At 58.6% G+C, this 26,224-nt stretch overlaps 2 protein-coding genes across 3 annotated transcripts; both read right to left on the bottom strand.

The window, feature by feature from the left end:
• Window positions 1-762: 762 nt before the first annotated feature.
• Window positions 763-9,991, bottom strand: LOC100999398 (LIM/homeobox protein Lhx3). 2 transcript variants are annotated; one of them, XM_003911089.5, is made up of 6 exons: window positions 9,780-9,991; window positions 5,439-5,610; window positions 4,471-4,673; window positions 3,694-3,845; window positions 3,438-3,606; window positions 763-2,248 (listed from the first exon to the last, which is right to left on the bottom strand). In XM_003911089.5, exons 1-6 carry the CDS (start codon window positions 9,856-9,858, stop codon window positions 1,830-1,832), a joined length of 1,194 nt encoding a protein of 397 aa, XP_003911138.2. In that variant the 5' UTR covers window positions 9,859-9,991; the 3' UTR covers window positions 763-1,829. The 2 variants fall into 2 exon arrangements, with proteins under 2 accessions (XP_003911138.2, XP_003911139.2); XM_003911090.3 differs by lacking the exon at window positions 9,780-9,991 and adding an exon at window positions 7,814-8,055.
• Window positions 9,992-11,192: 1,201 nt separating this feature from the next.
• On the bottom strand, window positions 11,193-25,969 carry LOC116272454 (sulfhydryl oxidase 2-like). The gene is made up of 6 exons (XM_031661218.1): window positions 24,140-25,969; window positions 23,788-23,917; window positions 21,784-21,906; window positions 20,307-20,457; window positions 16,098-16,286; window positions 11,193-14,058 (listed from the first exon to the last, which is right to left on the bottom strand). The coding sequence occupies exons 1-6, from the start codon at window positions 24,343-24,345 to the stop codon at window positions 13,511-13,513; spliced, it is 1,347 nt and encodes a 448-aa protein (XP_031517078.1). The 5' UTR covers window positions 24,346-25,969; the 3' UTR covers window positions 11,193-13,510.
• Between the last annotated feature and the right edge of the window lie 255 nt (window positions 25,970-26,224).

Here is a 26,224-nt window from a genome sequence, read left to right as displayed (position 1 = left end):
AAGAGGGCTCCTCCCTCAGCCCCCACTGTGCCCCAGGGAGACCCTCAGAGGAAGAGACCCTCAGGGAGGAGGCCCAGCCCTCCCATCCTGCAGGAGGGAAGACCCAGGTGGAAGGGCCAGTCCTGCCTGCTTCTACCACTGCCCCTATAGGAGCACTCACCTGGGGGTGGGGGTGGGGCACATACGACTTCCTTCTGCCCTCTGAGGGGACTGTCACCACTGTCTTCTCTTTATGGCTTACGGCGGTGGGGGGGAGGGTTAGAGGGGAAGCAGGGCTCAGAGGGGTCGAGCCCCCAGCCCAGGGTCACACAGAAAGTTAGAAGAGCCAGGATTGGAATCCAAGCTGGAGAGACTTCCATGACCATGAGCCTGGTCACCCTACCAGCCTACGCCAGCATCCCTGTCCTGGGGCTGGTGCCAGCTGTAAGCTGTGAGTGGCATACACGGCCCACCCTCCACCCCCATCATGCTCTCTGGACATCCCAACCCCTACTTCTCCCAGGGACAGGGTGTGGAGACCCCAACCTCCCCCATTCCATCAGGAATGGACAGGCTGTTCCCCCCACCTCCTTCCAGTGCTCCTGAGCATGGCCAAGATCCAGGGATAAAGACAGCCCAAATTCATACTGGGTGCCAGCCCAAGCAAGGAACTAGGGAGGACCCAGGGCCCCTCCAGGGCTGCCTGTCAACATTCACAGAATGTTCCCCACACTCGACACCCTCCCCCAACCCCTGCAGCCTCATAAAAACACGGGCCTTCCATTGACTGTAACTGACAAATTTATTGAAGTCTTGGAAAGAGCTGATCACCCGAGAATAAATAAAAGACACAGAACATTCACAGAACCAGTAGGTAGCTCGAGATTCAGGTTTGTGGGAGTGACTTTGACTTACACACAGGCCAGCCTTTGTGTCTGGGGCACACACAGCTGCAGGTGTCTCCCTGCAGAAACTCCTTCCCAAAGGATGTGATGGAGGAGGCAGGGCAGGCTCAGAGGAGCCCCGCCCTTCTCCAGTGGGGAGACTTCCCAGTCTGGGCCAGGCAGAGCCGGCTCCAGCAGGGAGGGTAGGCTGTTTGGCAATGGACATCTGTGGGTGCAGCCTGGACACCAAGGGCCTGGGGTGGACTGAGGAGGAGACCCTGAGGGGCTTAGAGAATTGAGCTTGGAGAGAAGGGACTCCAGGCATTTTTGCCTCCTCCACAGGGTACTCAAGAAGAACACAAAGATCTGGAGACCTGGGGACTGGGGAAAGCTGCTCCCGGGGAAGGTGGGGCTGGAGGCAGGGAGGCCCCCCACAGTCTGGGGAGAGGAGGGGGGACAGGTGTGTCCCTGGCCCGCGGCCTCCTGCCTGGACAGGCAAGGCCAATCTCTGACCTAAAGAGGGAGCCTCGGGGTGACGGCTCCAAGACATACAGAGCCTGGGAAGTGAAAGCACGATTAGGATGATTTCTCAGTTTTAGAGATGAAAGCGTTTTTTCAGCCCTTGGGCTATGCTGGGCTGGGCTGGGCCTCAGCAAGGTGACATTTCATGTCTAGAAACAGCAGCAAGTGCTCAGTTAATTGATCAATAAAGGGGAGAAATTTGCTTACAAAAAAAGGCCAGCTTGCTGGGCGGCCACCTGGCGGGCCAGCCCTGTGTCAGAGGAGGGGCCAGGTGGGTCCCTCAGCCCCCAGGGAGGGAGCTGTGTGGTCAGCAGTGGGAGGCTCCGAAGGCACCAGCCCTCCCTTGATGCCCTGGCCCCACTTCCTCGCAACCCCCAGCATCCCCGAGCCGCCCACCCAGGGGCAGCTCCCTCGTGTCCGGTGCTGGGTGGAGCTGGGCCTGGGTCAGAACTGAGCGTGGTCCACCTCGTCCAGCCAGGAGGCGGGGCTGGCAGGGAAGTCAGGGTAACCCCCGCTGCTCCCCGTGGATAGGTCGGAACTGGGTCCGTTCCCTGCCAGCACCCTCATGGGTGGGGGCCCGCCGGGGGCTCCCGAGGGCACAAGGCCCAAGCTGGTGTCTGGGTACACCAGGCTGGAGAGGAGGGGCTGGGGGCCAGGGAGGCTCTGCGGGGCAGCGGGGGATGGGGGGACACCGTAGGGGCTGCCGGGACGCAGCTCTCGGTACTGCTCTGGGCCTGCCAGGCCTCCATGCTCTAGTGCGAAGTTGCCCAGGGCTCCCGAGGGCCGGCCCAAGGCCGGTGTGGGTTCCCCCAAGCTCCCGTAGAGGCCGTTGGCCGGGCCCATTTCCGCCAAAGAAGGCTCATCTGCAACAGAAGCAGAGGCTCAGTCAGTGTCTGCCCTCCACCTGCAGCCCCTCAGAGTCCCATCCTGCAAGCAGAAGCACCCCTGGGCCGAAGCAGGAGTGGCTGCCCCACGCCACATGACAGGTCAGCACAGATCCCTTCTGCTCTTGGAAGGCGTGGCTGCCCCTGCCCCTTCCCTGCCCTCACCCCTGAGTCAACCCAGGTGTCTCAGGCCTGGTGGGATCAGTCAGGAACAGCCCAGCCAGGGCCCAGGCTTTCAGGACCAGCCCCACAGCAGCCTAGGGAGGGGGCACAGATACCACCACACACATTTTGCAGACAAGGAAATTTAGTTCCAGAGAGGCTGAGTGAGTAGTCCAGGTCACAAGGCGGCCCAGAAGAGAATGTCTTGCCCACACTCTGAGGATGGGCATCAACGGATGGGGACGCAGCATCCCCGGTGCTGGAGAATGAGATAAATAATCCGGGCCCCACAGAAGGGTATGGAACCTTCTCTCCCTGACCCCAGGTAGCCCCTTCGCGGCCCTCCCCAACTCCAAGCAGCTGGGACTTTGACTCAGTCTGTCCCAAAATGCGCTGCCCATTCTCCTAAAAATCACTGCAAAGGCTAGGAGCCAGAGAGACGGTCTGGACACGCCCACCACCCCACCTGAGAAAGCCCAGTAGGGGCCCAGCTTGGGAACAGGTCGGGCCACAGGGATTGTCCCAACCAAGGGAAAAGCAGTGGTCCGGAGTGGCCAGCCAGGGCGGGGAGGGTGCTGGGGATCAGGTTCTTTTTTTTTTTTTTTTTTTTTTTTTTTAAAAAAAAAAAAAAAAAAAAAAAAAAAAAAAAAAAAAAAAAAAAAAACCTGCCTCAGCCTCCCGAGTAGCTGGGACTACAGGCGCCTGCCACCTCGCCCAGCTAGTTTTTTGTATTTTTAGTAGAGACGGGGTTTCACCATGTTAGCCAGGATGGTCTCGATCTCCTGACCTCGTGATCCGCCCGTCTCGGCCTCCCAAAGTGCTAGGATTACAGGCTTGAGCCACCGCGCCCGGCCCGATCAGGTTCTTAAGTGAAATGTTTTTGAAAGTACAACTTAAGGAGCCCCCTATCCCCATGGGAAATTCAGATCCGCAGGCCCCCTGCGACCCCTCTGACGCGCGCTCGTCCCTCCCCGAGCTCCCCGACCCCCCCCCCGCCCCCGCCTACCGGGGAAGGAGACCTCGGCGTCGCTGTCCTGCCCCTCCTGAACGCTGTCCTTATCCGACTTGGAGCCGCCGCGAGAGCGCTTCATGTTGCGGAAATACTGTCCCCAGCGCTGCCGGCCGGCGTCCTTCTTCAGCCGCTTCTCCTTGGCCCGGCGGTTCTGGAACCAAACCTGGGGGTGGCGCGGGGTGAGCGGCCGCCCAGATCTGCGGGGGTCCCCAAGGCCGCGGGCGGGAGGGGAGCGGGGGCGAGCGCTGACCTGCACCACGCGCATGTCCAGGCCCGTCTCGGACGAGAGCTGCTCGCGCACGTGGCGCGCCGGCTTGGGCGAGGTGTTGTAGGCGCTCTTCAGCGTCTCCAGCTGCTTGGCGGTGATGGTCGTGCGCGGCCGCTTGGCCGTGGCCTCGGCCTCTGCGCGGCAGGCGAGCGGTGAGACGCGGCGGCCCCTCCGGCCCCAGCCGGACCCCCAGCTCTCCCCACCCCGGCCGGCGCGGGGACATCGGGGCCCCAGGTGCCCACTCCCAGCCCGCCCCCACGGGCTTCTCAGAACGCGCGGGCGCTGGGAGCGATTGGCGAAAACGGGCGGCACCCCGGCCGGGGTGGAGGGGGCGCCGGTGGAGGGCGGGTTCTGCTGCGAGGGGTGGGGGCGGCGTCTTCCCTAAAATCACACCACCCTCCATGGCGCCCCGGCCTTCAGCCTTGGCCCCCCTACTCCAAGTGCCCTGCTTTCCCCGCGGGCTCCCCTTTATTCTAAGGGTGTGGGTATGGCCCAGTCTTCGCGGCCAAGAGTTTAGGGCAATAATTCCGACTAGGGATGAAAAGTCGCACACTTCGGACCGAACGAATTGGTTCGGGGCGCGGGTCTGTCCCTGACTCCCCTGCTCCCGGCCTCGGCTTCCTTCTGCCGGCACCGCCCTAGCCCAGGCCCCCTTAGTGAGCGCTTGGGGTGAGCATTTCCCCGGAAGCCCCCCTGGACCTGGCCTCAGCCCCATTTTTTCAGACCAGAAAAGGTGGGAGCGTCGTCCCCTCGGCTGACCTCGCTGCTTGGCAGTTTCGTAGTCCGCCTTACACACGAGCCGGCTGTCCTCCATGAGGTAGAACTCGTCACCCGTGGCCAGCTGCCGCTTGCACACGACACAGGCAAAGCAGTGCAGGTGGTACACGAAGTCTTGGGCACGGCGCACCACCTGCGTGGGCGGGATGCCCAGCTGGCACGCGGCGCACTTGGTCCCGAAGCGCCTGCGGGACGCATAGGGCCCGGCTCAGCGCGGAAGGGGAGGCTCATTTCGCCCTGAGCGGGTCAGAGAGCAGGAAGTGGGTGCTTGGGGAGGCGGCCTGGAGGAAGGCTCTGTCTGGCCCTGCAGGTTGGTCTCCAGCCTGGCCTCTGGGGCAGAGCTGTCCACTCCCACTGAGAAGGGAACCTCAACCTCAGGAAGACCTCGGGGAGCCCGGCCGCCACTGCCTGCAGGACCCATGCTGGATCTGGGAAGGTGAATCCGGAGGAAGAGGACCCATCTGGGGCTGGTCCCTCACACCCCACAGCTGGAGCCATGAAGGCCACTGGGCTGGAGCCCCTGGGTCCTGAGCATTAGGGATAAAAACACCACCAATTTCAGAGGGACTAAGTCCAATAGAATTCTACAAACTTGGGCGTATCTTCTCGAATGACTGCTTCTGTGATTTAGGAAATAAATTGTTTTTTTCCAAATAATACTTGCTGATGTCCCAGCCAGGCCCAGCCACCCAGGGAGCACCCATGGAGAGGCCCCACCCTTAGTTTGGCCAGGCTGCAGGGTGCCCTGCCTGGGTGACAGGAGGGGGCCGGGATTGTGAGAGACACGGGCTTCGAGGGCCTGGCCTCGGTGATTGTGAGGCGAGGAGTCCCTGGGACGGGCGTGCCCTCTGCTCCCATAGTGAGGCCCTGGGGTGGTGGGACTGCAGGCCACCTTTCCTGGGGCGGGCGTGCCCTCCGCTCCCACAGTGAGGCGAGGCTTCGGGACTCACTTGAAAAAGTCATCCTTGCAGTAAACACTCTCCCCTCGGCTGAAGCAGCGCTCGGCCAGTGGCGTGTGGCAGTCGCTGCATTTGAGGCACTTGCTGTGCCAGTGGCGGTCCAGAGCCTTGAGGATGAATCGGTCCAGGATGTGCTGGTCACAGCCGGCGCACAGCGGAATCTCTGTGGGCACGAGGAAGCTCTGGGTCACCTCCTAGACCGGGAGGCAGTGAAGCCACCTTCCCACCCCAACGCCAGTCAGCCTCCCCTCCAGCCCGCAGGACTCAGGGCTGCTGAGGGGTTCTCCTCTCCCTGCAGGCCCTCTTCCTCAGCCAGCTTAAGTGGCCCCCCAAGTTCCAGGAGTGCATAGGCATCCTATGGCAGGAACTAAAGGGAAAGTGGCATCGGTCTAAAAATGTGTGTGTGAGAGCAGGAAAGCAGCCCAGGCCATTTCACGAGGCTGAATACTCAATTACAAAATGTTGCCAGTGCCAAGAAGGGTGCATGTGCAGCTCAAATGAAAACCGCACCCCAGGCCTGCTGTCTGAAGCAAGGCAGGAAACATAGGGAAACGGGTCTTCACCATCACCCGGAGCTGGGGCACCCCACTGGGGTCTCCTTCATATTAAGCGTCATGACCACTCTTTCTAGGGACTCCTCGAAAATGTAGCTGCCCCACCTGGTGGCCCTGTCTGCAGGCCTCTGGGGTAAATATCAATGCCTTTCCCATCACTGGGCGGCCGCAGAAGTACTTATGAGTGGACTGGACAAGCTGACCCACTGCCTTTGTGTCGGGCATGGGTGCCCCCAGCACCATCAGAGTTACTCAAACGTCCAGCTTCCCGCTGCTTCTACCCTCCACACGCCACTTCGGGACTGCAGGCCCCCTGGAGGAACCACGCTGGGGAGGTCCAAGGGTGCCCTGTGGGAGCCTGGAGTCTGTGAGGGGCCTTTCCAGGTGTCAAGGGCTGAGGACTCCCTCTTTACTTAGAAAAAGTCTCTGGAAGACGGGAGTGACCGCTGAAGGGACCGGGACCTGCTGCCCTATTGCACCTGCCTCTCTGGCTGTGGACCCCGCCGGCTCCAGCCCGTCTCCCAGTGGGTGAGAGACACCGGGAAGGTGCTCCCTCGGCCTCTGGCGGAAAAAACGGGGCTCCGCCTCCCCCCGCAGTGGCGGGAAACCAGCGATGAATGCGCCCCGCATCCGGCAAAACCGCAGCTCCGGGTGCGGAGCATTGAGGACCCGCCGCGCGCCTGGGGTCCCCATCGCAGGCAGCGATCGCAGGGCGGCTAGGACCCGGCATAGAGCCGGGCGGCCCGACAGGCCCACACAGCGCGGATTCAGCACCGCGAATCGGACAGCGCCTCGGCCGCAACGCGCCGCCGGAGCCCGCGTCGGGCAAAAGCCGCCCCAGCCCACCCCGCGCCTCGCCCGCGACCCCAGTCTTACGCTGCATGGCGACTCCAGCCCCGGCGGGGTCTCCTGCTGCCAGGGATGGCGGGGTCGGCGGAGCCTGGACGCCAGCCTGCCCGCTCCGGCCAGCTCTCCGGAGCGCAGGGCGCGTAGCCCTCCTCCCTCCCTCCCTCTCTCCGCCTCCCAGCCCCCGCGGTCAACCCCTCCCAGGAACCGTCGAAAATAAATAAATAAATAAATAAGTAGGGAACCGCGAGCCCCCACAACCTGGATGGAACTCCGTCTTCCCGCCGGTCGGTCCCTCCCACTCCCCACTGGCTCAGGGGCCTCCTTCCCCATCCTGCGGCTCCAGCTGGCCCGGGAGTCGAAGAGAACTGCCCAGGTTCTCTAAGAACCAAAGTGCTGGGAGCTAGAGTATTTCCAGCAGGAAACTGGGGGCCTCGGAGAAGCGAGGCTTTTTCCTACAGACGGGCCCTGATCGGGGATAAACCGAGCAGGTGTCTGTGGACGCAGACGCTGAAACCTGACTTCGGGGAGACCGACGGTCGGAGTTCAGCTCGACCTTGGCCCCTGCATCTGACTCTGTTCCGCTGGAACGTGGAAACAGTCCGGGTGGGGCGACCCTCTTGGGGACCCTCCGGTCCCGTGGTCACTGCCCTGCCACTGCTCCCTGCGCCTCGTCCAGCCCAGGGGGCCGGCTCAGGGCTGCAGAAGTCTCCTAAGCCCACCCTGGACCCCCGAGAGCTCCCTGGCCTGAGCAGTGCGGTGCCACAACCTCACTCACTCCCTGACAACCCAGGCCAGGGGCCCCGAAACAAATTCAGGCTGAGGCGCCCAGGCGCGGACGTTCCGGGGTCCTCGCACCCACTCCCGCCCAGGTCCTCTAGCTCCTGCCAGCCTCCGCGGCCAGGCCCGGAAAGGCCCGAGGATCTCCGGGTCTCCCTGGTGCAGCCGATCTGCCCAGGCACCCACCTCGGCGCAGGTCCGCCCTCCGCGCCAGCAGCGCTAGCAGCAGGTCGCCGCCCGCCGACTCCCGGGCCGGGCCCAGCTCCCCGCGCGCCTCCATGGGTCCCGCCGCCCGGCGTCGCCACTCTCCGGTCCCGAACTTTCTCGGGCCCGGCGACGCCACCCCGCAGTGGTCCCGAACCGGCGTCCAAGCGACTCCCGGTGCTGCTGGGTGCTGCGCCCGCGGGCCGCCCTGGGGCCCGGAGCCTCTGGCCGAGCGGAGGGCGGAGCGGCCGGGGGGCGGGGCCGCGGGGCGGGGCGGGGCCGGGGGTCGCGGAGACCAGCCCGGGGTGACTGCGGACTCTGCGCGCCTTTGCGCCGGGACTTGCGGTGCCCAGAGGCCGCCCCGCGTGCCCGGCCCGAGGGCGGACACCGGTAGAGGAGGGCTCAGGTCAGAGCTGCCCGCCAGCGTTCGTCCCGGCCCCGCAGCTTCCTGCGCAGAAGCGGGCCGAGGGCAGAGGCCTGGGCTGGAGCACACGCCAGGAGGGCTAAGGTTCCCGGGAGAGGGATCGAGAAGGCGGCTGGGTCCTCCCGCCGCTGAGGTTTGGCCTCGGGAGCCGCAGATGGTCGGCAGGAGCTCAACCCGAAACGCAGAAGGGGTGAGTGTGGCGCCGAAGGCTGCGTACGGGAACCGCAAGGTGCCCGACCGATCCCAGATGTTAACGGGCTTCTGGGCTCCACCCCTGGAACTGCGGCCCCGGACTGGGCTCAGGGAGGACGGACAATCCTTGAGTGAGAACAGGCTGTGTTCTGGACACGCAGCCAAGGCCTCGGGTGGTGGGGGGCTGAGCTGGGGAAGCCCCAGGGCACACCCTCCATTTCCAGCCCCCAGCCTCTGGCTCCCTCAGAACAAGGTCCCTTACCTGGTATTCCAGCCCCTTGCCCCAGTCCACACAGGTGAGCTCTCCAGAACCCACGCTGTCCTTGCAGGCAGAGGGATGCACCCACCGCTGCCCAGAGGGCCCTGGGCCAGCACCAGCCCTGGGCAGCCACCCGGGGAAGAACCCAGCAGTGGGCGACCCTCGGCAGCACAGGACATGGCGAAGGCAGGGGGCCCTGGCAGCGCACAGAAACACTCAGGAAGGGTTGGGGGGCCAGGGGCTGATGCCATCCTCCAGGTCCCTCTCCCTGTGGGTTTCACAGTAATACTCTGTCCACTCTGTCCATGGCTTCTGGACTGTGAGCTTTAAGGGCCCAGGCTCACAAGGATGGGCAAAAGAAACCACAGTCCCTCCTTCCCAGCTCCCAGCAGGTCCAATGTGTCCGTTCTGAGCAGTGGCCCACGCAGCCCTCTTTCTGCCCCTTCACTTTGCACGGCACTTGTTACCCGAGAAGGGCCAGGGCAAGGACATGCGGGCGCAAAGCCGAGTGTGTGCGGGCTGTGCTGGGTGCAGGTGGCTGAGCATCAGCTGCTGCCGAAGGGAGCAGGGGCCATGTGTGGCTGGATGAGGGAAGGGGCGGCGGCAGGTCAAGGAGGCAGCCCACTCTGCTGGCATCTGGCCAGCCCTCCAACAATGCCTCCATTATTTCCCAGCGTCCGTGGTGATGGAATGGCCCTTGGAGAGGGTGGTTCAGGCGGGAGACCCAGCCCTGGGTCCCCTGCTGTGGGGTCCAGAGGCCTGGGCAGGGCTGTGTGCAAGAGCTGAGGGGCACTGGTCACCGGGAGAACTTGGCACCCCTTGCTCAGCCCCATCGCCCCCCAGATGTGCCTGCGATGCCCCTTTTTCTCTGGGGGCCTCCACTCCAACTGCTGTCCCTCACTCTTGCCCTCCCTGCCACCCTGGGATCTGGAAACTCACTCTCTGCACTGTTCCCATCTCTGTGTCCCGCCTGCAGAGCGGCGGGACTTTCTTTGCCTGGCCGCTGGCCCTACACGCACCCACTTCCTCGCGCCTCTGCCGGTTTCTGTCCTCGGTGTCCTGCTGGGGCTTACCCCGAGTCCCGCCCAAGGTGCAGACGGCGGCGGTCCCAGGCCTCTCTCGGTCGCGCTCGAGCCCCGTTTCCAGCAGCATCGCGGCCACCAGGCCGAGTGGCGCGAGCCGCGCTCCTCCTAGGTCGGCGTCCCCTGGAGGGCTCGGGGCTCCCAAGTCCCGTCGCGTCGTGCGGAGCAGGGAGCCCGGGAGCCACTGGGCCGGGCGCTGTCCGCGGTGCTGAAGGAGGCGCCCGCTGCCCGCCCCGCCCGCGCGCCCGCCCACCTCTCGGGGCCCCTCTCACCGCCCCGGTCCCCACCCCCGCCTGTCCCCCTCCCCGGTGCTCGGGCGGGCAGCGTCGGGCGCGCCTCCCTCCCTGGCTGGGTTGGGCCGCTCTCGGGGCAGCCCCCGCCCTCGCCCCCCTGAGACCCAGGGGGGCCGCGCCCGCTCCTCCCTAAGCTCCAGGCCCCGCTGAGGCGCTGGGATTCGCCGAGATTCGCAGCAAGCGGGTCGTCCAGCCGCAGGGCAGGAGGCTGCTGACCCTCCCCTTCTGGCGTGCAGCCTCTGGAAAGCAGTGCGCAGGCCGTGCCCCAGGGCAGCCCCTTGTCTGATCACCTCCAGCCCAGGGCTCACTGGGGCACTCTCCTGCAGGTGTTCTGCTGGTCGAGGAACTTTCCACTCTTAACCTCCTTGAACTCAACCTCCAACTTCTGGGAGGAGCTCAGCCGGCACCCCTCAGGCTGCCAGGAGGAGGGGCACCTGCAGTCCCCCCTAACAAAAGCACTGCTCCGGACTGAAGACCTTGGGCATAGGCAGGGCCTCAAGGAATTGCCCAGCACACACCCAGGCTGGTGTCTGCTTCGTGCCTGCCGAGGGACTGAGTTCCTGCCAGCCTCTGCACAGCCTGGCCAGGGAGGTGCCAACAGGACTCCTCCAAAGCCACAGACCAGACTGTTGGAGACCACTGCCCTGCCCCCACCGGCACAACAAAAGTGGGGGTGGGGCAGAAGAAAACAAGTGGTCAAGGGCACCCCACAGAGCACCACAAACTCAGCCTTAGCGAGACACTCAAACCCAGGAAGCAGAGGGGTGGCCGCCGACACAGGCTAAATTCCTCTGAGGTGCCCTCAGGCAGGGCTGCCGCGCGTGCACTTTCAAGTGTGTAGTTTACATGCATCTCAGCTGCCCTTTAATCTGTGTAAAATCAAGGGTCTTGTCCTGTGACAGTCTCCCCCAGATCAGCTCCAGGGAGACGATCTATCACTGATTTCCATCCATCACTTTCCATCTCACCCTTGGGCTGTCTCCTTCGACAGAAGAAATTCTAGGATTTCAGATGTCCAGTCTGTGAACAGAAAGAAGGGTCCATTCTGCACCCACCGCCTCTACCACAACTCCCATTGGTAGAGCTGGTTCACATTTCAAAAGAATCACCATTTTTTCAAATGTCAGATTTCTTTATTAAAATGTGTACATCATAGTTTACTTAAATACAAAATGTTCACTTTCCTTGCAGGTAAGAAATTTCACTGACATTTCCATGTCGATTTGCTTCTTTTTAATAAAAATCCTTCCATTGAAAATAAATAAGCATTTAAATTACTGAACTATTATATTCATTAGTCTCAATACCTCTTAAAATACTTAAAACTTTAGAAAATAGACTCTAAACATTGCCTAAAGGTGGCATCCAGCTCTGAGCAGGCCACACGAGGTGTGTTTGGGCATGGCATTACAACCCGAGGCCACCTCCACGATGGCCCAGCCCCACCACTGACGCTCTGCTGAAAATCCTGCCCCTCAGCAGGACGCAAGCTTGTCCCCCAAATAGTGGTGACCTCGAACTGCAATATGAGGAGGAAAGCAGCCAACACTGCCCTCCGCAAGGGTTTCTGGAAAGGCTGAAGCTGGAGATGAGACGGTAAACCACAACACATCCCAGGTCACCCCAGGCCACCCCAGCTGAAAATATTCAACACTAGCCAAGAGGCAAAAGTTTAGTTTAAAGGGTTCAAAGGCAAATACACTGAAACCCATGTGTAAACCTGCCTGGTTTTCAAACTGAAAGAGAAACGCTCTGTTTCTTCAATAACCCAGGCCTGCACTGGATGAAGCAACGAAGGCAAGGTCACGGCTGCTAAAGCACAGAGGGGTTAAAAAGTGTGAAACCATAAGCAACTCTCGAGTGAGAGACATGAAGCAGGAGGCCGAGGCACCAGACACCTCTCCCACCAGCTGCAGGGCCCTGGGCAGCGTTCTCAGCCCAGCCATTCTGTGACAGTTGTTTAAGGAATCAGCTGTTGACTTTTTTTCTTAAGTGGCAACAATCACATCAATATTACAGGGGTCTTATGAATACATCCATGTGATCAACTCGTTAGTAAACACAGGAGTACACAACATAAAGTAGGCAAAGCGGAAAAAATACAATTGTCAAAGTCTCTCTCTCTCTCACACACACACACGGGCACACAAATACATGAGAGTCTATTTTAGCCAAATCAAATTTTGCCTGTGAGACACACCAACAGCCACAAAGAATCTCAATATAAATGTTCCCAGAAATAGTGTGTTTGTTTAAATCTTCAGAGGCAACTGACCACTAAATGTTTTGGGTTTAAAAACAATGTTTAAAATTATGAAATGGTAAAAGAAATCATGACCAAAGCCTGGGAGATCAGTGCCTGTGTGGAGACACTTCCCAAAACAGCTTCAGGCAAAGCAGCCTGGTGCAGGCCCCTGCCACCTCCACCCCTCCACGGGCCGAGTGAGACGCCTGTGTGTGTGGCAGACGCCTCTGGTGCTGGGTGACGAGCAGACAACACAGGGGGCTTTAGAAGTCTCCCTGGGGCCTGTGCTCCCACGGGCAGACCGCTCTCCTCCCCACCCCCCAACAGAGGGGCCTCTGCTCGGAGCACTGCCCACTGATCCCAGAGCTGCCCTCCAGGGACCAGTGGCCAAATGGCCCCCATTTACCTGCCTCTCTCATCACCAGATAGACAAAGGCGCTGCCTCTGAGGGTTAAATGAACCGCCATCCTTCCAACCCCCAAGTCCACTGCCCGAGGCCTCTGGGGGTTATTTTCTGAAATGCAGCACAGCCACAGAATTCCGTGGCTCCTCCCCTGTTGAATTCCCCACATCTGGCATGGAACACCGAGAGCCCACAGGAACCTGCCCTAGGGAAGCAGCCACAAGCACAGGATAGTCCCTGGAACTCTGCTCTGTCCCCGCCCGGCCAAAGGAAAACACTTGGCAGCCTGGAGCAGGGAGCAGGGAGCAGGGGGCACGGGGGAAGCAGGGGGTGGGCAAGGGAGTAGAGGGTGCAGGGGGTGCTGCGGGGGGAGCGGGCGAGGTTCTTCTCCAAATACAAAAAGAAGGCCTTGCAGGATGAGGCAGAGTCGAGGAAACGAGATGAAAGTGTGTGGGGTACACTATTTGGCCTGGACTCCCCACCCTCTTTTTTAGATCTAGAAGAGTAAAAATACCGAAGTCTTTTTGCTGTAGGACCTGCAAAAGGAGCATGAACAGACTTGAGTATGCCAGGAATGCAAACATCCCCACAAAATTACCCCGTGTTCTTCCCTTGTTAGAAGAGCGTTCGTAAAACCAGGACTTGGAAGCCAAAAGGTGCCGTCCGACGTGAAAGCAGGCCCACGTGTTTATAAAATCCCTGATCATGTTAAAGCTGCAGGTGGCACAGGGCAGGGCTGCCTCCGAGGGAGCTTCCGCCATGGCTGGCAGCGCCCGGGCACTCACACGGCCGGGTGGTGGTGCTTGACCTTCCACCGCCTGGACCTCACCCGGAAGAAGAAGTACATCACCATGAGGAACAGGGACGAGGCCACGTACAGCACGACACAGAGACTCATGTCCAGGCTGGAGAAGTCAACTCCGAGGAAGGGTGCAGCGCCCCCCACCTCCTTGTGGACCCCGGGCCCATCCGGATCCCGGAGTTTCACGTCCAAGCTGTGGTGCAAGCTGTCTGGAAGGGCAGGCCTGGGGCCCAGCGCACTGGGTGGACGGACGCTCTGGGCGTCTCGCTCTCCACGGGACATCTCTGGGGGAGCGAGTCTTTTCTCTTCTTCCTCACCCCTGGCCAGGGCTCCTCCTTCACCGGAATCCCCCTGGTCTGCAGAATACGTGTCTAAGAGGTTGTCGCGGGTGTAGTGCTGCTTCAAGAACGTGAGCACGTGGCCTTCATCCCAGCTGGCCAGGCCCTTAATTTCCTCGTGGCAGGCTGGGCAGAGGTCCGGAGTGGGCCACTGAAGCTTTGGAAACCTGGGATCCTCACTCAGATGGCCTAGGAAGGAAAGGAAGCGGGAGAGCCTGAGGTAAGGGGGCTTTGTGGAGCCACGTGCAGCATGAGGCAACCGGACTCCTACTCCCACCACCGCGGGCCTCCGCTGCCCCAGCCCAGGGTCCTGCCAGGCCTCCCTCCCTGCCCTTCCCACCACCCTTCCCTTGCAGTGCGGCCCAGGTAACATCCTGCTTCTGCAGGCCCCTGCGCACATGTTCCCCTCTGCCGGTTCCCATGCCTGCAAGTAAGGGGACGCTACACGCTCAGCCTCCGCCACCTCCCGGACCGCACCTGTCCCAAACCACCCAGCACTCTGCTTCCAAAACGGAGTACACAGCTCTCACCTTGAAGCCTTTGTCCACCCAGTGCTGCCTGTGTGCCCCTCCCCTCACTGCTGCCCCTCTGCCCTTTCCTGAGGGTGCACCTGAGGCCCACTACCCACAGTGCCCCGGCCACCTGGGCTCTATGGACAGGGGGCCTCAGGTGCACCTTCAGGAAAGGGCAGAGGGGCAGCAGTGAATTTCCACTGCACTTCAGATACACGGGCCCTTTTCAGACTACAAATCCCTTCAAATCTCCAAAACTCGTTTCCAAAGTGACACCTGCTCACTCCCGGGCCCAACAGGCATCCATCATGCAGAAGCCGTGGCAGACGGCGCCTCCCAACTCTCCCAGCCCCTGCCAGCCGACTTGCTGACGCCCGGCCGCCCTCAGAGAGCTTCCAGAAGTGAACGTAAACGCAACCACGTTTGTTTGGGGGACTTCACACGTGCCTGAAATCAAGAGATGCCCGGCTCGGGCCAGTCACTGACTGCCTATCCTGCTAACCGGTGCCAGATGCTGCAGACGAAGCCAGAGGGGACAAGCACAGACCAGCGGCGCTTGGTCGGAAGCTGCCAGAGCCTCACAGGACTGTGAAGTCAGGCGCGTGTCCTGGGCAGAAGACCCCGGGCAGATCTCCGAGGGGCCTCCCAGGAGCTTGGGTCTCGAAGCACAGGCTGGAGGTGGGACTGGGTGGGGCGGGACTCTCGGGAGGGACAGTCACACCGGGCTGTAAGGCCCCTTTCTGCTGCAGCCTCATGACTGGAGTGGTGGAGGCACACGCAGGCTGGGGCCACAGGTAACAGCAGGGGCTCCAGGTCCAGGCAGGCCTGGTGAGGGTCCTGGTCCTACTGCCTCAGAGCCGATGGCTCGGGGAAAGCACACGGAGCGCTGTGGGTGGCGGCAATGCAGAGGCTGCCAGGGTGGAGAGGCGGAGGAGCTGCGCTGACCAAGGGAACAAATCCCACAGACACGCGGTGCCTTCACCACATGACCCCGGCCCCGGCAGTCAGGCTCAGGCCAAAGAAAAACCAATTTCTTTAGTGCTTCAGCTGTAATATGTTTTTCTAATACAGTGGATTAAATAAAAACCAATAGTTTAGTGGCATTTTCTATTCATCTCTATTAAGATTTATTTCTCAGTGGAATTATTTTTAAGCCTAATTTTAATCTGCCACTGATTTAGGAACAGTTTGAAGTACTTGACTCTGAGAAAACACATGTGCTCTATTTAATTTTTTTTTTTTAACAAAACCACTTTGAAAGGTTTGGTTTACATTTGGACAACAAATTTTCATGCTACTAAAATTCCTCGTCAAAAATTAATCACGTTCCAAGCTTTCCAGAGTCAAAAACATCCTCAGAGTCTAACGGGCACCAGTGGGCATTGACGGGGGAAGAAAGAGCCACGAAAACATAGAGTCTAACGGGCACCAGTGAGCACTGACGGGGGAAGAAAGAGCCACGCCCATTCCCATGAGGGTCCAAGAGCCCCCCCGAGTGAGAGAACCATCTAGAAAGCCGGGGACAGAAGCAGCCTGGGAAAGGCTGAGGCTCTGGCAGCTCCCAGCCACCCAAGTCCTGATCCCATCAGCACGGTGGGTGGCACAAGGCCGCAAAGCTCAGGGCCAAGCCCCACCGCAGCCGCGCCATCCGTGCTGTCCCAGGACCAGGGCCTCCCTCCGCCCGTGCTGAGCCCCCCACGCCCAGGGGCTTCTCACCTGCCAGGCGGCCGTTCACCACATTATGTTTCTTCCAAAGCCAGAGGATGGCTTGGTCGGGGGTTTTCACCGAATCCATGGATTCTTTAGCCATTTCCTCAAAGTGCTCACCACATTCCTTACACCCAAAGAAGGTGTGAATGTACCTCCTCATCGTCTGCAGCACAGCCTGCGGGTCGTCTTCAAAGCCTGCAGGGGAAGAAACACCGCTGACAATGGTAGGTGCTGACAATAGCAGGTACGTGGGGATCACCCCACGCCTGTCCAGAGAGCCCTGGGGGAAACTGCTCCTGACAGGTCAGGAAGCCACCTCACGTCTCCCCGGAGCCTCAGGCTGTGGGCACAGACCAGGAGCCAGCACCGGCCAAGATGTCCAACATGCCCACGGGTGCCGCAGTGTCTGGAGACACGATGACCATGGACAGCCCAGAGGGTGGACGTGCCAGGATGAGCCACAGACTCGGCCGCCAGGTCCCCAAGGAGCCTTTCCAGGAGCTCCACCAACCTCCCACCAGGCTTCCGGCCGTCTGTGCCAGAACGCCTGCAGTGCCAAGCAATGATTCTTCCCTGGGATTTGCCAGCTGGGTGCAGTCTCTCTTGCCCTACAAGTAACTCCCAGAGGCTGGTGCCAGGGCAATGACGCTGCTCATTCAAAATCTGCAGCTGTCGTGTCTGAAAGCCCTGCAGGACACCAGTCCAAGTGGGGACACGGCCTTAGGAAGTGACTCTAGGCTGCTGCCAGCCACGGGCGTGAGGATGTGGAGTGGGTGGGCAGGCACTGGGACAGGTGTACCCACAAGCCAGAGTCTGTGCCACCGAACGTAAAAACAGTCGTGGACAGGCCAGGGCGCCTTCAGATGCTGTGAACGAATGCGCGTCTCAGGAAAGCAAAGCCCTGCCCGCAGGCGGCAGGAAGTGGCCAGCACCGCACCCAAGGGGAACCCCTAAGAAAACCAAGGGGGCAGCACGGGGCAGGGCTCGGCAGTCCCCGCTCAGACGACCGACACGGGAGCTTGAATGCACAGACAGGAGACCCATGAGATTAAAACAGATTACATGTCAGCATTAAAAAAAGACATGCTTTCGCGAATGAATCCGTCTTCATCGACAGCAGGCCCTGGGGGAGCTTCCCGCGCAAGCGAAGGCCTGACGCTTGTTGTGGCTCCCTGCAAAGCACAGCTGCGTGCAGGCCCTGATCTCAGCGTCCTGGTCGATCCTTAATCCCGACACTTCTTGTTTATTTCACCCAGAGAAGGCGAGAGCAGAGCAGAGCACCTCCTCCTCGGCCTCGAGTGTGTCCACAGGCGGCTGGGCGGTGTCTCAGGCGCCGGCCCTGTGACCTGGCCCGTCTGTCCTGCTCTCCTGCCGGGACGGCTCCACGGACATCTGCCTTGCATCTCCACGTAATCCCCCTCCCTCTTCCCCACATCGCCGCAAGCATGGGGCCACCCTAATCTTTAAAGTGGACAAGAACCATAAACCTCTACCTGTGGGGGGATTAGAGGCCTTCGCAGGCATTTTACTAGATGGGGCTTAAACATACAGCAAAGAGAAGGAAAACCTTCCAAGACTTAATCCTGTGGTCGCCACTGACCCAATTCTCTTGGCAGGAGGCTACTCCTGGAGGCTGCTTCCAATATGCTGATGGGAGGAAGGAGCGCTGAGGGTCTTGTCAGCGGTATGCTTTGCCATCACGCTGCTCTTACCATTCCACTACACTAGGCCTGGTGCTAGCATAGTTTAAAATCAAATACCCTGGTCATTCAACTTCTTCCCTCAGCCAACACTGTACCCACACTGCCTTCAAGGAGCCGTTCCTCATGCCCACATGTGCCCGTGTGATGAGAGCAGACGGAAAGGGGGACGGCGTGTTGGCTCAGGCCTGCGTGTGCCCATGTGATCAGAGCAGATGGAAAGGGGGATGGCGTGTCAGCTCATCTCCTCACCAGAACTTTCCGTGTGTAAACGTGAGGTTTCCTAACTCAGCCTCACGTTTCAGAAACAGTTATTTTATTTTTTTTTGAGACAGTCTTGCTTTTGCCCAGGCTGGAGTGCAGTGGCATGATCTCGGCTCACTGCAGCCTCCAGTGCTGGGATTACAGGTGTGAACCTTGTGCATGGCCCAGAATCAGGTTTACATGGTCTGGCTGGGCATTAGATCAGGCAGTGTGGATGCTCTGATTTCAATTTCTGTTTGGACAGCTCCCAACGTTTCTCCCCAAAAACATACTACTCTTTTTTTCTGTATCATTATGAAAAGGATTTGAGGTTAAAACCCACCCTCTCCCCTAACCAGACCCTCGAGAAGCAGTAATCCAGTGTCACCTTGAGGAGGGCCAAAACAGTAGATTTTCAGATGGCCACTACAGTGCCCCCATCCCAGGACACTCTCCCGCAATATGACTTTGCTGCTTCTCCCATTAACAGGTGGAATCTATTTCTCTCACCAGGAATTTAGGCTAGATCAACAGGATACGGCAGAAGTGATAGTATGTGACTCCACACTGAGACCTCTCGAGGGGTCCTGCCTGAACCTGGTGCTACTTGGTGGGGAAACCACATTCAGGAGCACGAGGCATTCCAACGTCCCCTGGACTGACCAGCTGCCACCAGATGAAGGCAGACACGCAAGTGAGCCCAAGCAGCAACTCACAGAAGAACCGCCCAGCCAAGCCCAGTCTAAATTGCTGACCCACAGCATGATAAGCAAACACAGTGGTGGCTGCTGTAAGCCCCAGCATTTTAGGCTAGTTTGTTATGTGGCAAAAAAGAACTGTAAAAGAATTTGAGAATTTTACTGGAAAGAGTATTGAACTGTGTGAGTCAAGACTCCACTTCGGCTTTCAAGTAAACATTAATGAACCTGAATCACTGCTTCAACTGAGAAGCACACGCACATCAAAATTCAGAGGGAATAAAAAATCCAATACATACTTTAGTGTTCTGTAAAGGACAGAAAATTTCATTTTATCTATTTCCTAGTAATTGAAAATTATTAAATCCAACTTCAAAGTTTTATAGGTTTTAACCCCTTACGGTGGGCAGCCTCTGCGACGGTCCCCAGAGATCATGCCACCTATACTCACCCCGCCTGTAATGTCCACCCCTTGCGAGTGGCCTGGGCCTGGTGACTGACTACTGAGCAGAATCTGACAGAGGTGACGGAATGTCATCCTCGGATGGGCACCCTCTCACTGGCTCGCTCAGGAGGCTTGCTGCTATTATGTGAGCCGCCCCACGGAGAGGCCCTAAGCGCCTGCAGTTAACAGCCAGCATTGAGCTCAGGGCCTTAGGCAAGCCACGTGCAAGGAGGTGTGCCCTGCTCTCTGCCCCATGAGGGTGCTGAAACCACTCTCCCCTAGGTGGGTCTCCAGGTGACCCCCAGGCCCGCTGACTTGCTCGATTGCAGCTGACCAATCCTGTAGAAGGCGAGGACAGATGAGGCCATGCCGACCACCACTCAGAAACTGTAGGGCACATCACCATGGCTGCTGTTTTGGTGGTTTGTATCCACAACAGCTGATAAGCCAAAGAAACACCTCCCAAACAGATTTCACTTATTCTGTCACTTTTTTTTTTTTTTTTTTTTTTGAGGCCCGGGTCTGCGCATCTGTCGCCCAGGCTGGAGTGCAGTGGCGGATCTCCCAGCTCACTGCAAGCTCCAGCCTCGGGTTCCGCGCCGACTACCTGCCTCCAAGCCTCCCAGTGATAGCTAGGACTACAGGTGCCCTTGCCTCGCCCGGCCTAGTTTTTGTATTTTAGTAGAGCGGGGTTTTTCACCGTGTTAGCCAGGATGGTCTCACGATCTCCTGACCTCGTGATCCGCCCGTCACCGGCCTCTAAAGTGATGGATTACAGGCTTCTACATGCAGCGCCCGTCCTATTCTGTCTTTTTAAAAGCAAAAACAGGGGAGTTTAACACTGCAGGAAAATTCCCAGCCAGCATTCCCACTTTCTTCTCCAGCGAAGGTCCTATTTCTACGCGTTAATACGCGCATCCTTGTGAGTTCTGACAAGGGGAACTGGTGCCCCCGCAGCCACAGCCCTGGGTAAGCTGCCTGTGGGCGGAGTCTGAAGTGCAGTTCCCCTGCCTCGGTGCCCTGGCGACACGCTGCCTCACATACAGCAGTACGCACCTTCGCACACACCGGCTGGGTTAACGTGTTGGGCAGTCCATCGGCCCCTCCGGCCTGTACAGGGACAGCTTACCTGTGCCAACCAGGGCGTCTGGGTGGGTTGAGGCTTCGACAGTCAAAGTGTGGAACAGTTTCCAGAGAGAACACGGGTAACCCCTCAACTCAGATCGGCTTCCTTGACATCCAACCCACTTTATGTGATTAGTAAGGAATATTCCAGAAATCTGAAAAAAAAAAAAACAAAACAAAACCCCAAAGAATAAAAGATAATTGTTGAAATTAAAAACAGTCGACAGATACCTTCTTGACTGGGGGGGTGGTTAATGGGGGTGTGGTTTACTGAAGCTGTATCAACTGTACACACAAGATCTGTGCCTCCTACCGTACGCAAATTTAAATTCAATAAAACAAACGAGAGGAAATGGTCTCCTTTACTAAAGGAGCTCTCAAGCCACTCTGAAGAGAAGAGAGAGTTCTTCTGTATCTTGATAAACCAGTAATGTTAACCATAAAAAGTATTCTTTTAAATTTTAACCCTTTCTTTTAAATTAGAATTAGTTGTAAGGACAGTATTAAGAGAAAAGGCAACTAACAACATACAAAAGCTCAACCATCAAATAACTCTCGGCCAGAAGAAACAAGGTGTGTTCACTTTGGAGAAGCAATGGGGTGGCCCTCGGAGCGGGTGACTGCTGGCCTGGGAGGGCTGTGAGCCCTGGGCAGATTCCGTTTGGTTTGGTTTTGTGTCTCATCCACCTTTCCCTCCCTAAGGACTCCTGAGCCCGGGACGCGCGCTAGAGGGAGATGTCCTACGTCACAGTCACGTGAGAGGGTGCACCCACGACCTCGAGCTCAGAGTGGAGTCAAGGTGGAAGACAGACTCAGGCAAGAAGCCCAGCACCATCTGCTTCTCAGCTGCAGCCAGCAAATGACAAAGCTGGCAAAGTCACAACACGGTAAGTGCACCTTATAGGATTCCCAAAAGACCTGCTGTGTGCCACTGACCACACCGGCCACGCTGACCACGCCGGCCACGGGGGCGTCGGACAAGCAGCATGGTGGGTTTACTGCCCGTGACTAAATGCTCTGGGGGCCACAGAGAAGCTGCTGATCTGGACTAAGGAGGGAACGGCAAGAGGGAATGCCAGGACCGCTCGGGGTGCTGGTCCCCTGAGTGAAGACTAGCACTTGCTGGCAGCTGGTCTTGGGGAAAGCTCCGGCAGGACTGCCCACACTTACTGAATACAACATTTTTCCTTAGATTGGCTTACTAAATTTAAAAAGCCCAAGTACTACACTGCTTGAGAAAACCCCATTTTGTCCAAAGGACAGGTGGTCACAGTGCACTTTTGGTGAGCTGTCCTCAAACTGAAGCCCCAGCATGACGCTGCCAAGGCAGACAGGAGGCCGTAGCCATGACACTGTCATGGAGACAGTAAGTCGCCGCTCCCCTTCATCACAGCGGAGCCCGGGCCCTGAGCAGGGAGACGCACCAGCTAAGGGCGAGGGAAGGAGGGCGCGGCGTGGCTGGCAAGGGCTCGGAGGCTCACCCGCATCTTGTTGTTGACCAGGTCGAGCACGGCGTTGTAGGGGATCCTGTCCAGGGGAAGGCTGGCCAGCCACTCCTGCAGCGTCTCCAACAGCTTCCTGACTGGCGGTCGTCCAGGGAACAGCTGCACGAGGAAGGAGCCACTGGAGAGCTACAGACCCAATCCGGGCCCACCCCCACCGCCGGCGCAGCACCTCCGGGGACAAGCAACTCCATCTGCGGAGGGGCTGAACCTAGGACGGGGCCTCTCAGAACTCGGGTTTCTCTGATGGGAGGCAGGAAACCTGAGGGGCTGTGGGGCAGGCGTCCAGCCAGCACCTCTCCCCAGGACAGCTGCGCCCATGGCCACGCCTTTCTCCAGCCCATGCCTGCAGCTCACCCACCTGTGCCCATGGCCTCGCTCCCTCCAAGTGACAGGCAAGGTCACGGTGTGTGACTCATCATGGAACTGGCGGGGGCTTGCTGATTTATTCTGCCTTCCTCACCAGGAGCTGCGCTGACCCCACCTGCCTGCCCGCTGGGCTTCCCTTCCGTCATCGCTGACTGTGTGAAGGGCACGCGGCAGTGCACAGGTGCCGGCAGCCGGGGCTAACTGCCTGTGGCCTCGTGTGGGCCGTGAGGCTGGCTGACATCAACACAGCTTAGGGAGGCATCTGGCTGAGAAGATCCCAGGGCTCTGTCTTTTTAGGAGGAACTCCGATCAGCTGCTGCACCACAAACCGTGCAAAACGCAGGCTGCCGAAAGAGCTCCGAAAACCCGAGCTGAAATCTCACGGGTGGCAATGCCGGACCAGAGACACCGGCATCTTCAGCTGAGTCCAATATATTACTCTCCCACGCAGGTTAAAAAGTACCATGATTAATTTACCAATATCAAATTTATTTTGGACATCCAAATAAAGTTCAGAAAAATATCCAGAATAACTGATTAATACCCTGGCCTGAGGGGTTACCTAGAGCACAAGTGTAAAAGCTCCAGGCCTAACTAGACTGAGGGGGAAGACAGAGAAGCGGGGAGAGGAGAGCGGGTCTGCCTCGCAACAGCTGTGTGACTCCAGCGAATTAGCTGGCCGGCGGCCATCACCACTAAGAGCCACACTGTCCTCCGCTAATATGATGGACAGATTAGCAGGACACTTTCTTAAAGGAAACGAGGCCAGCTAGAGATTTCTGAACTGTGGATGGCACCGTGGGGTAAAAACCTGCCGAGGCGATGCTCGTGCATTCATCTGCGGTGCCTCTGGTCCTTCAAGGCTTCCTGTACTTTTCAAAAATCACATTGTAAGTAAACTCTATCCAAAGTGCTAACTATAAATTATTCTATCACTAGCATCTTATTTTTGGCAAGAGAAATAGTTTAAGCCTAAGCCTCCTTGTCATTTAGACAGTAACAAGTAACTGAGCTCATGGAGTTACACCTGGCCACCTCCTTGGCTGGTCCTCTTCAGCCTGGCCCTGGGCACAGCCAGGCCTGAGCTCTGTTGGGCTGCATCTCTGCCCGCTCCTGGCAACCCCCTCAGTGGTTTCAGACACCATATCTATGCTTGTGATGGTGCTGAGTGTGAAGCCCCCAGGACCCCTCCCTGAACCTGGCTGGCAGAGCAGGTGCACACCCCACCTGGATCTGCACGGCCCCTGCCTTTCCCTCTCCTGCCCAGCCCCTGTGCACCGCTCCTCCGAGAGCCAGCTGAGGTGTGCGCCTCCGTTCCCTCCTCCGTCTCCTCTCCAGGAAGCCAAAGCTGGGTTTTTCCAACAGGCGCTTGGCTCATGGCCCCGCCCCTCTCCATAGCCACCACCCCAGCCCCAGTGCTGGGAACAGCATGGGACGCAGGAGGCACTGGGAAAACAGGTGGAATGAGTTGGGGCACAGGCCTGAGCGGACAAAGCAAGGTGGAGAGAACCTCAGTGGAGACGGCGGAGCCCCCGCAGGGTCCGACGGCCCCCAGGGCCCACTCTGTGCAAGGCCAAATTCCCACACACAGCCCAGACCAGAACCGTCCCAAACCTTAGCCAAGACAGTCACAAAGTCCTTGAGCGTCTTCAGCTCTGCTCCAGCCAGGGACTTGTGGGCTGCCAGCTCCACCCGCAGGAGGTAGTGCAGCCCTGACTCCAGGTCCGCCGTGTACAGCTTGGACCTATGACGGGACACGGCAGAGTCAGGGAATGCCCAGCCTTTCCCTCCACAGCACCTCTCCCTGGCCTGGCTCCTCCCCACGGACTCCCGGGGCCCCCGGGAGGGCTCCTGAGCGGCCCTCAGCGGCTGGGGTGGGTTTCTGAGTGAGCCCGCCCAGCAAGCACACAGCCTTCAGTCTACCCGCGCTGTCCCCCGGGGGCTTCAGTTCAAAATGAATACTTGCTTGTCAAATTCTCTCCAAACCACGACTTCTGAATTTTCTTCTTTGTTTGGCTTTTCAGGCAAGGAAAGCGATTTTTTCCTCACATCCGGCAATGACTTCAGGTAAGAGGAAAAGAAGGCCCGCAGAGGCTTCACGCTGTGAGAAAGGGGAGGGCAAAGGTGAGAAGAGCCTCCTTTATAAAATCCTGAAGCAGGAGCCCCTGGCATTCAGGAAAGCTCTGGGCCACCGCATCCATCCTTCGAGCATGTACTGGGGACTGGGGGTCCGTGGGGACAGCCGACACCCCGCCTGGGCCGCGGCTGAGCTTCCACCTGGGGATAAGAGGAGACACACCAAATCCACAGATGTATAGCCAGTTCCACTTGTCGTAAGTACTATGACTCATTTATGTTTGTGGGGAACTTAAGGCGTTTTGTAAAGCTGGGTTGAGCATCTGCCAAGATCAGCTTTATTCTGACTGAGATTTCCGACATGCCTAAGAGCCTTCGCCGACGCGCCCACAATCTGCCAGCCCTGAGTGGGGCATCTGGAAGTCGGGGCCTGGGGTGGATGTCAGCCCCTCCCTTAAGTCAGGCCCCTGAGCCCCCTGCGTGCCCGCCCTGCGTGGACAGGGTGGAGCTGAGCCCCCTGCGTGCCCGCCCTGCGTGGACACGGTGGAGCTGAGCCCCCTGCGTGCCCGCCCTGTGTGGACAGGGTGGAGCTGAGCCCCCTGCGTGCCCGCCCTGTGTGGACAGGCTGGAGCTGAGCCCCCTGTGTGGACAGGGTGGAGCTGAGCCCCCTGTGTGGACAGGGTGGAGCCGCCTTCTGAGGACACCCTCAATGCCATTATCGAGCACTTCAGTGTGACGCGGAGCTTGTTTCCAAAGACAGAATGTAGCAGTGATATTTGCAAAAATATTGAAATATCTACAAAACTACTAACATTATTTGACACTAAGAAGTTGTCTATATGATACTTTTAACACTAAACAAACATCTGGCAGTGGTTCAGGCCGCTCTGCCAAGGGCAGTGCTGTGCCCCAGGCCTGGAATGGGCCACCTTGTCGGCACAGTGGGGTCCCCAAGCACTCAGAGCATCTCCTAACAAGCTCAATAGCCTCTGTGGTTACCCTGAATTCCAGCTTTATCTTTTTTATTTTCACTTACCTATTTTTGAGACAGGATCTTGCTCTGTTGCCCAGGCTGGAGTGCAGTGGTGCAATCTCAGCTCACTGCAGCCTCAACCTCCTGGGCTCAAATGCTCCTCCCACCTCAGCACCCTGAGTAGCTGTGGCCACAGGCACACTCCGCCACACCCAGCTGATGTTTTATTTTTCATAGTCTGGAGTCTCATCATCAACCTGGGCTGGTCTCAGACTCCTGGGCTCAAGTAATCCTCTCACCTCAGCCTCCCAAGGTGCTGGGATGACAGGGGTAAGCCACCACGCCTGGTCTCTTTTTCAAAAGGACAGAAAAATACCTAAGAAGCTGCGGTCTTCGGGGCTTCTGTAGGGCGCCCTCCATGCCCCAGTCGATCTTTGAAGAGGCTAAACTGGAAGCCCCAAGAGACAGGAAACATGTCCTATCTTCACTGCTGTGTCCCTGCACCCAGGAGCCTGGTGTGGTGAGTCACCAAGAGCCACAGAGTCAACCGTGGCTAAACCCGCACATGCCGGAGGCGCTGCGGCTTCAGGCCAGGGAAAGGGGCCACCCAGTGTGGGGCAGGCTGGCCTCATGCTGTCCTTCTCCCCAACGTGAGGAGGCCGGGTCCCCTCCAGCCTCAGGATGTTACTTAACTTTCTCAATCATTTTTTTTTTTTTTTTTTTGAGACAGGGTCTGGCTCTGTTGCCCAGGCTGGAGTGCAGTGGCATGATCTTAGCTCACTGCAGCCTTGACCTCTGAGGCTCGAGCGATCCTCCCACCTCAGCCTCCCGAGTAGCTGGGACTACAGGCACACACCACCAGGCCCGGCTAGTTTTTTATTTTTAGTATAGGCGGGGTCTCACTGTGTTGCCTGGGCTGGTCTTGAACTACTAGACTCAAATGATGCACCTGTGCCCAGCCTCATTTTTCTCACTGTTCTAACTTTATTCAAGTTGTTTACT

This window comes from Papio anubis, unplaced genomic scaffold (assembly GCF_008728515.1).
Source record: "Papio anubis isolate 15944 unplaced genomic scaffold, Panubis1.0 scaffold1077, whole genome shotgun sequence".
NCBI classification, from domain to species: domain Eukaryota; kingdom Metazoa; phylum Chordata; class Mammalia; order Primates; family Cercopithecidae; genus Papio; species Papio anubis.
The sequence above is the reverse complement of the archived record's forward strand: the minus strand, read 5'-3'. Positions and strand labels throughout refer to the sequence as shown.

Bases quoted from the DNA above. Each gene is read 5' to 3' on its own strand.
- LOC100999398 (XM_003911090.3), bottom strand. From the start codon at position 7,907: ATGGAGGCGCGCGGGGAGCTGGGCCCGGCCCGGGAGTCGGCGGGCGGC. The intron at 4,674-5,438 runs GTGAGTCCCGAA...TGCGTCCCGCAG, and splicing joins TGCAAGGATGACTTTTTCAA to GCGCTTCGGGACCAAGTGCG. The intron at 2,249-3,437 runs GTAGGCGGGGGC...CTTCTGTTGCAG, and splicing joins CGCCGAGGTCTCCTTCCCCG to ATGAGCCTTCTTTGGCGGAA.
- LOC116272454 (XM_031661218.1), bottom strand. From the start codon at position 24,345: ATGCCAGGGGCTCCTGCTTCAGGATTTTATAAAGGAGGCTCTTCTCAC. The intron at 16,287-20,306 runs GTAAGCTGTCCC...CTTCCCCTGCAG, and splicing joins AGACGCCCTGGTTGGCACAG to GCTTTGAAGACGACCCGCAG. The intron at 14,059-16,097 runs GTGAGAAGCCCC...TTTCCTTCCTAG, and splicing joins GGTGAACGGCCGCCTGGCAG to GCCATCTGAGTGAGGATCCC.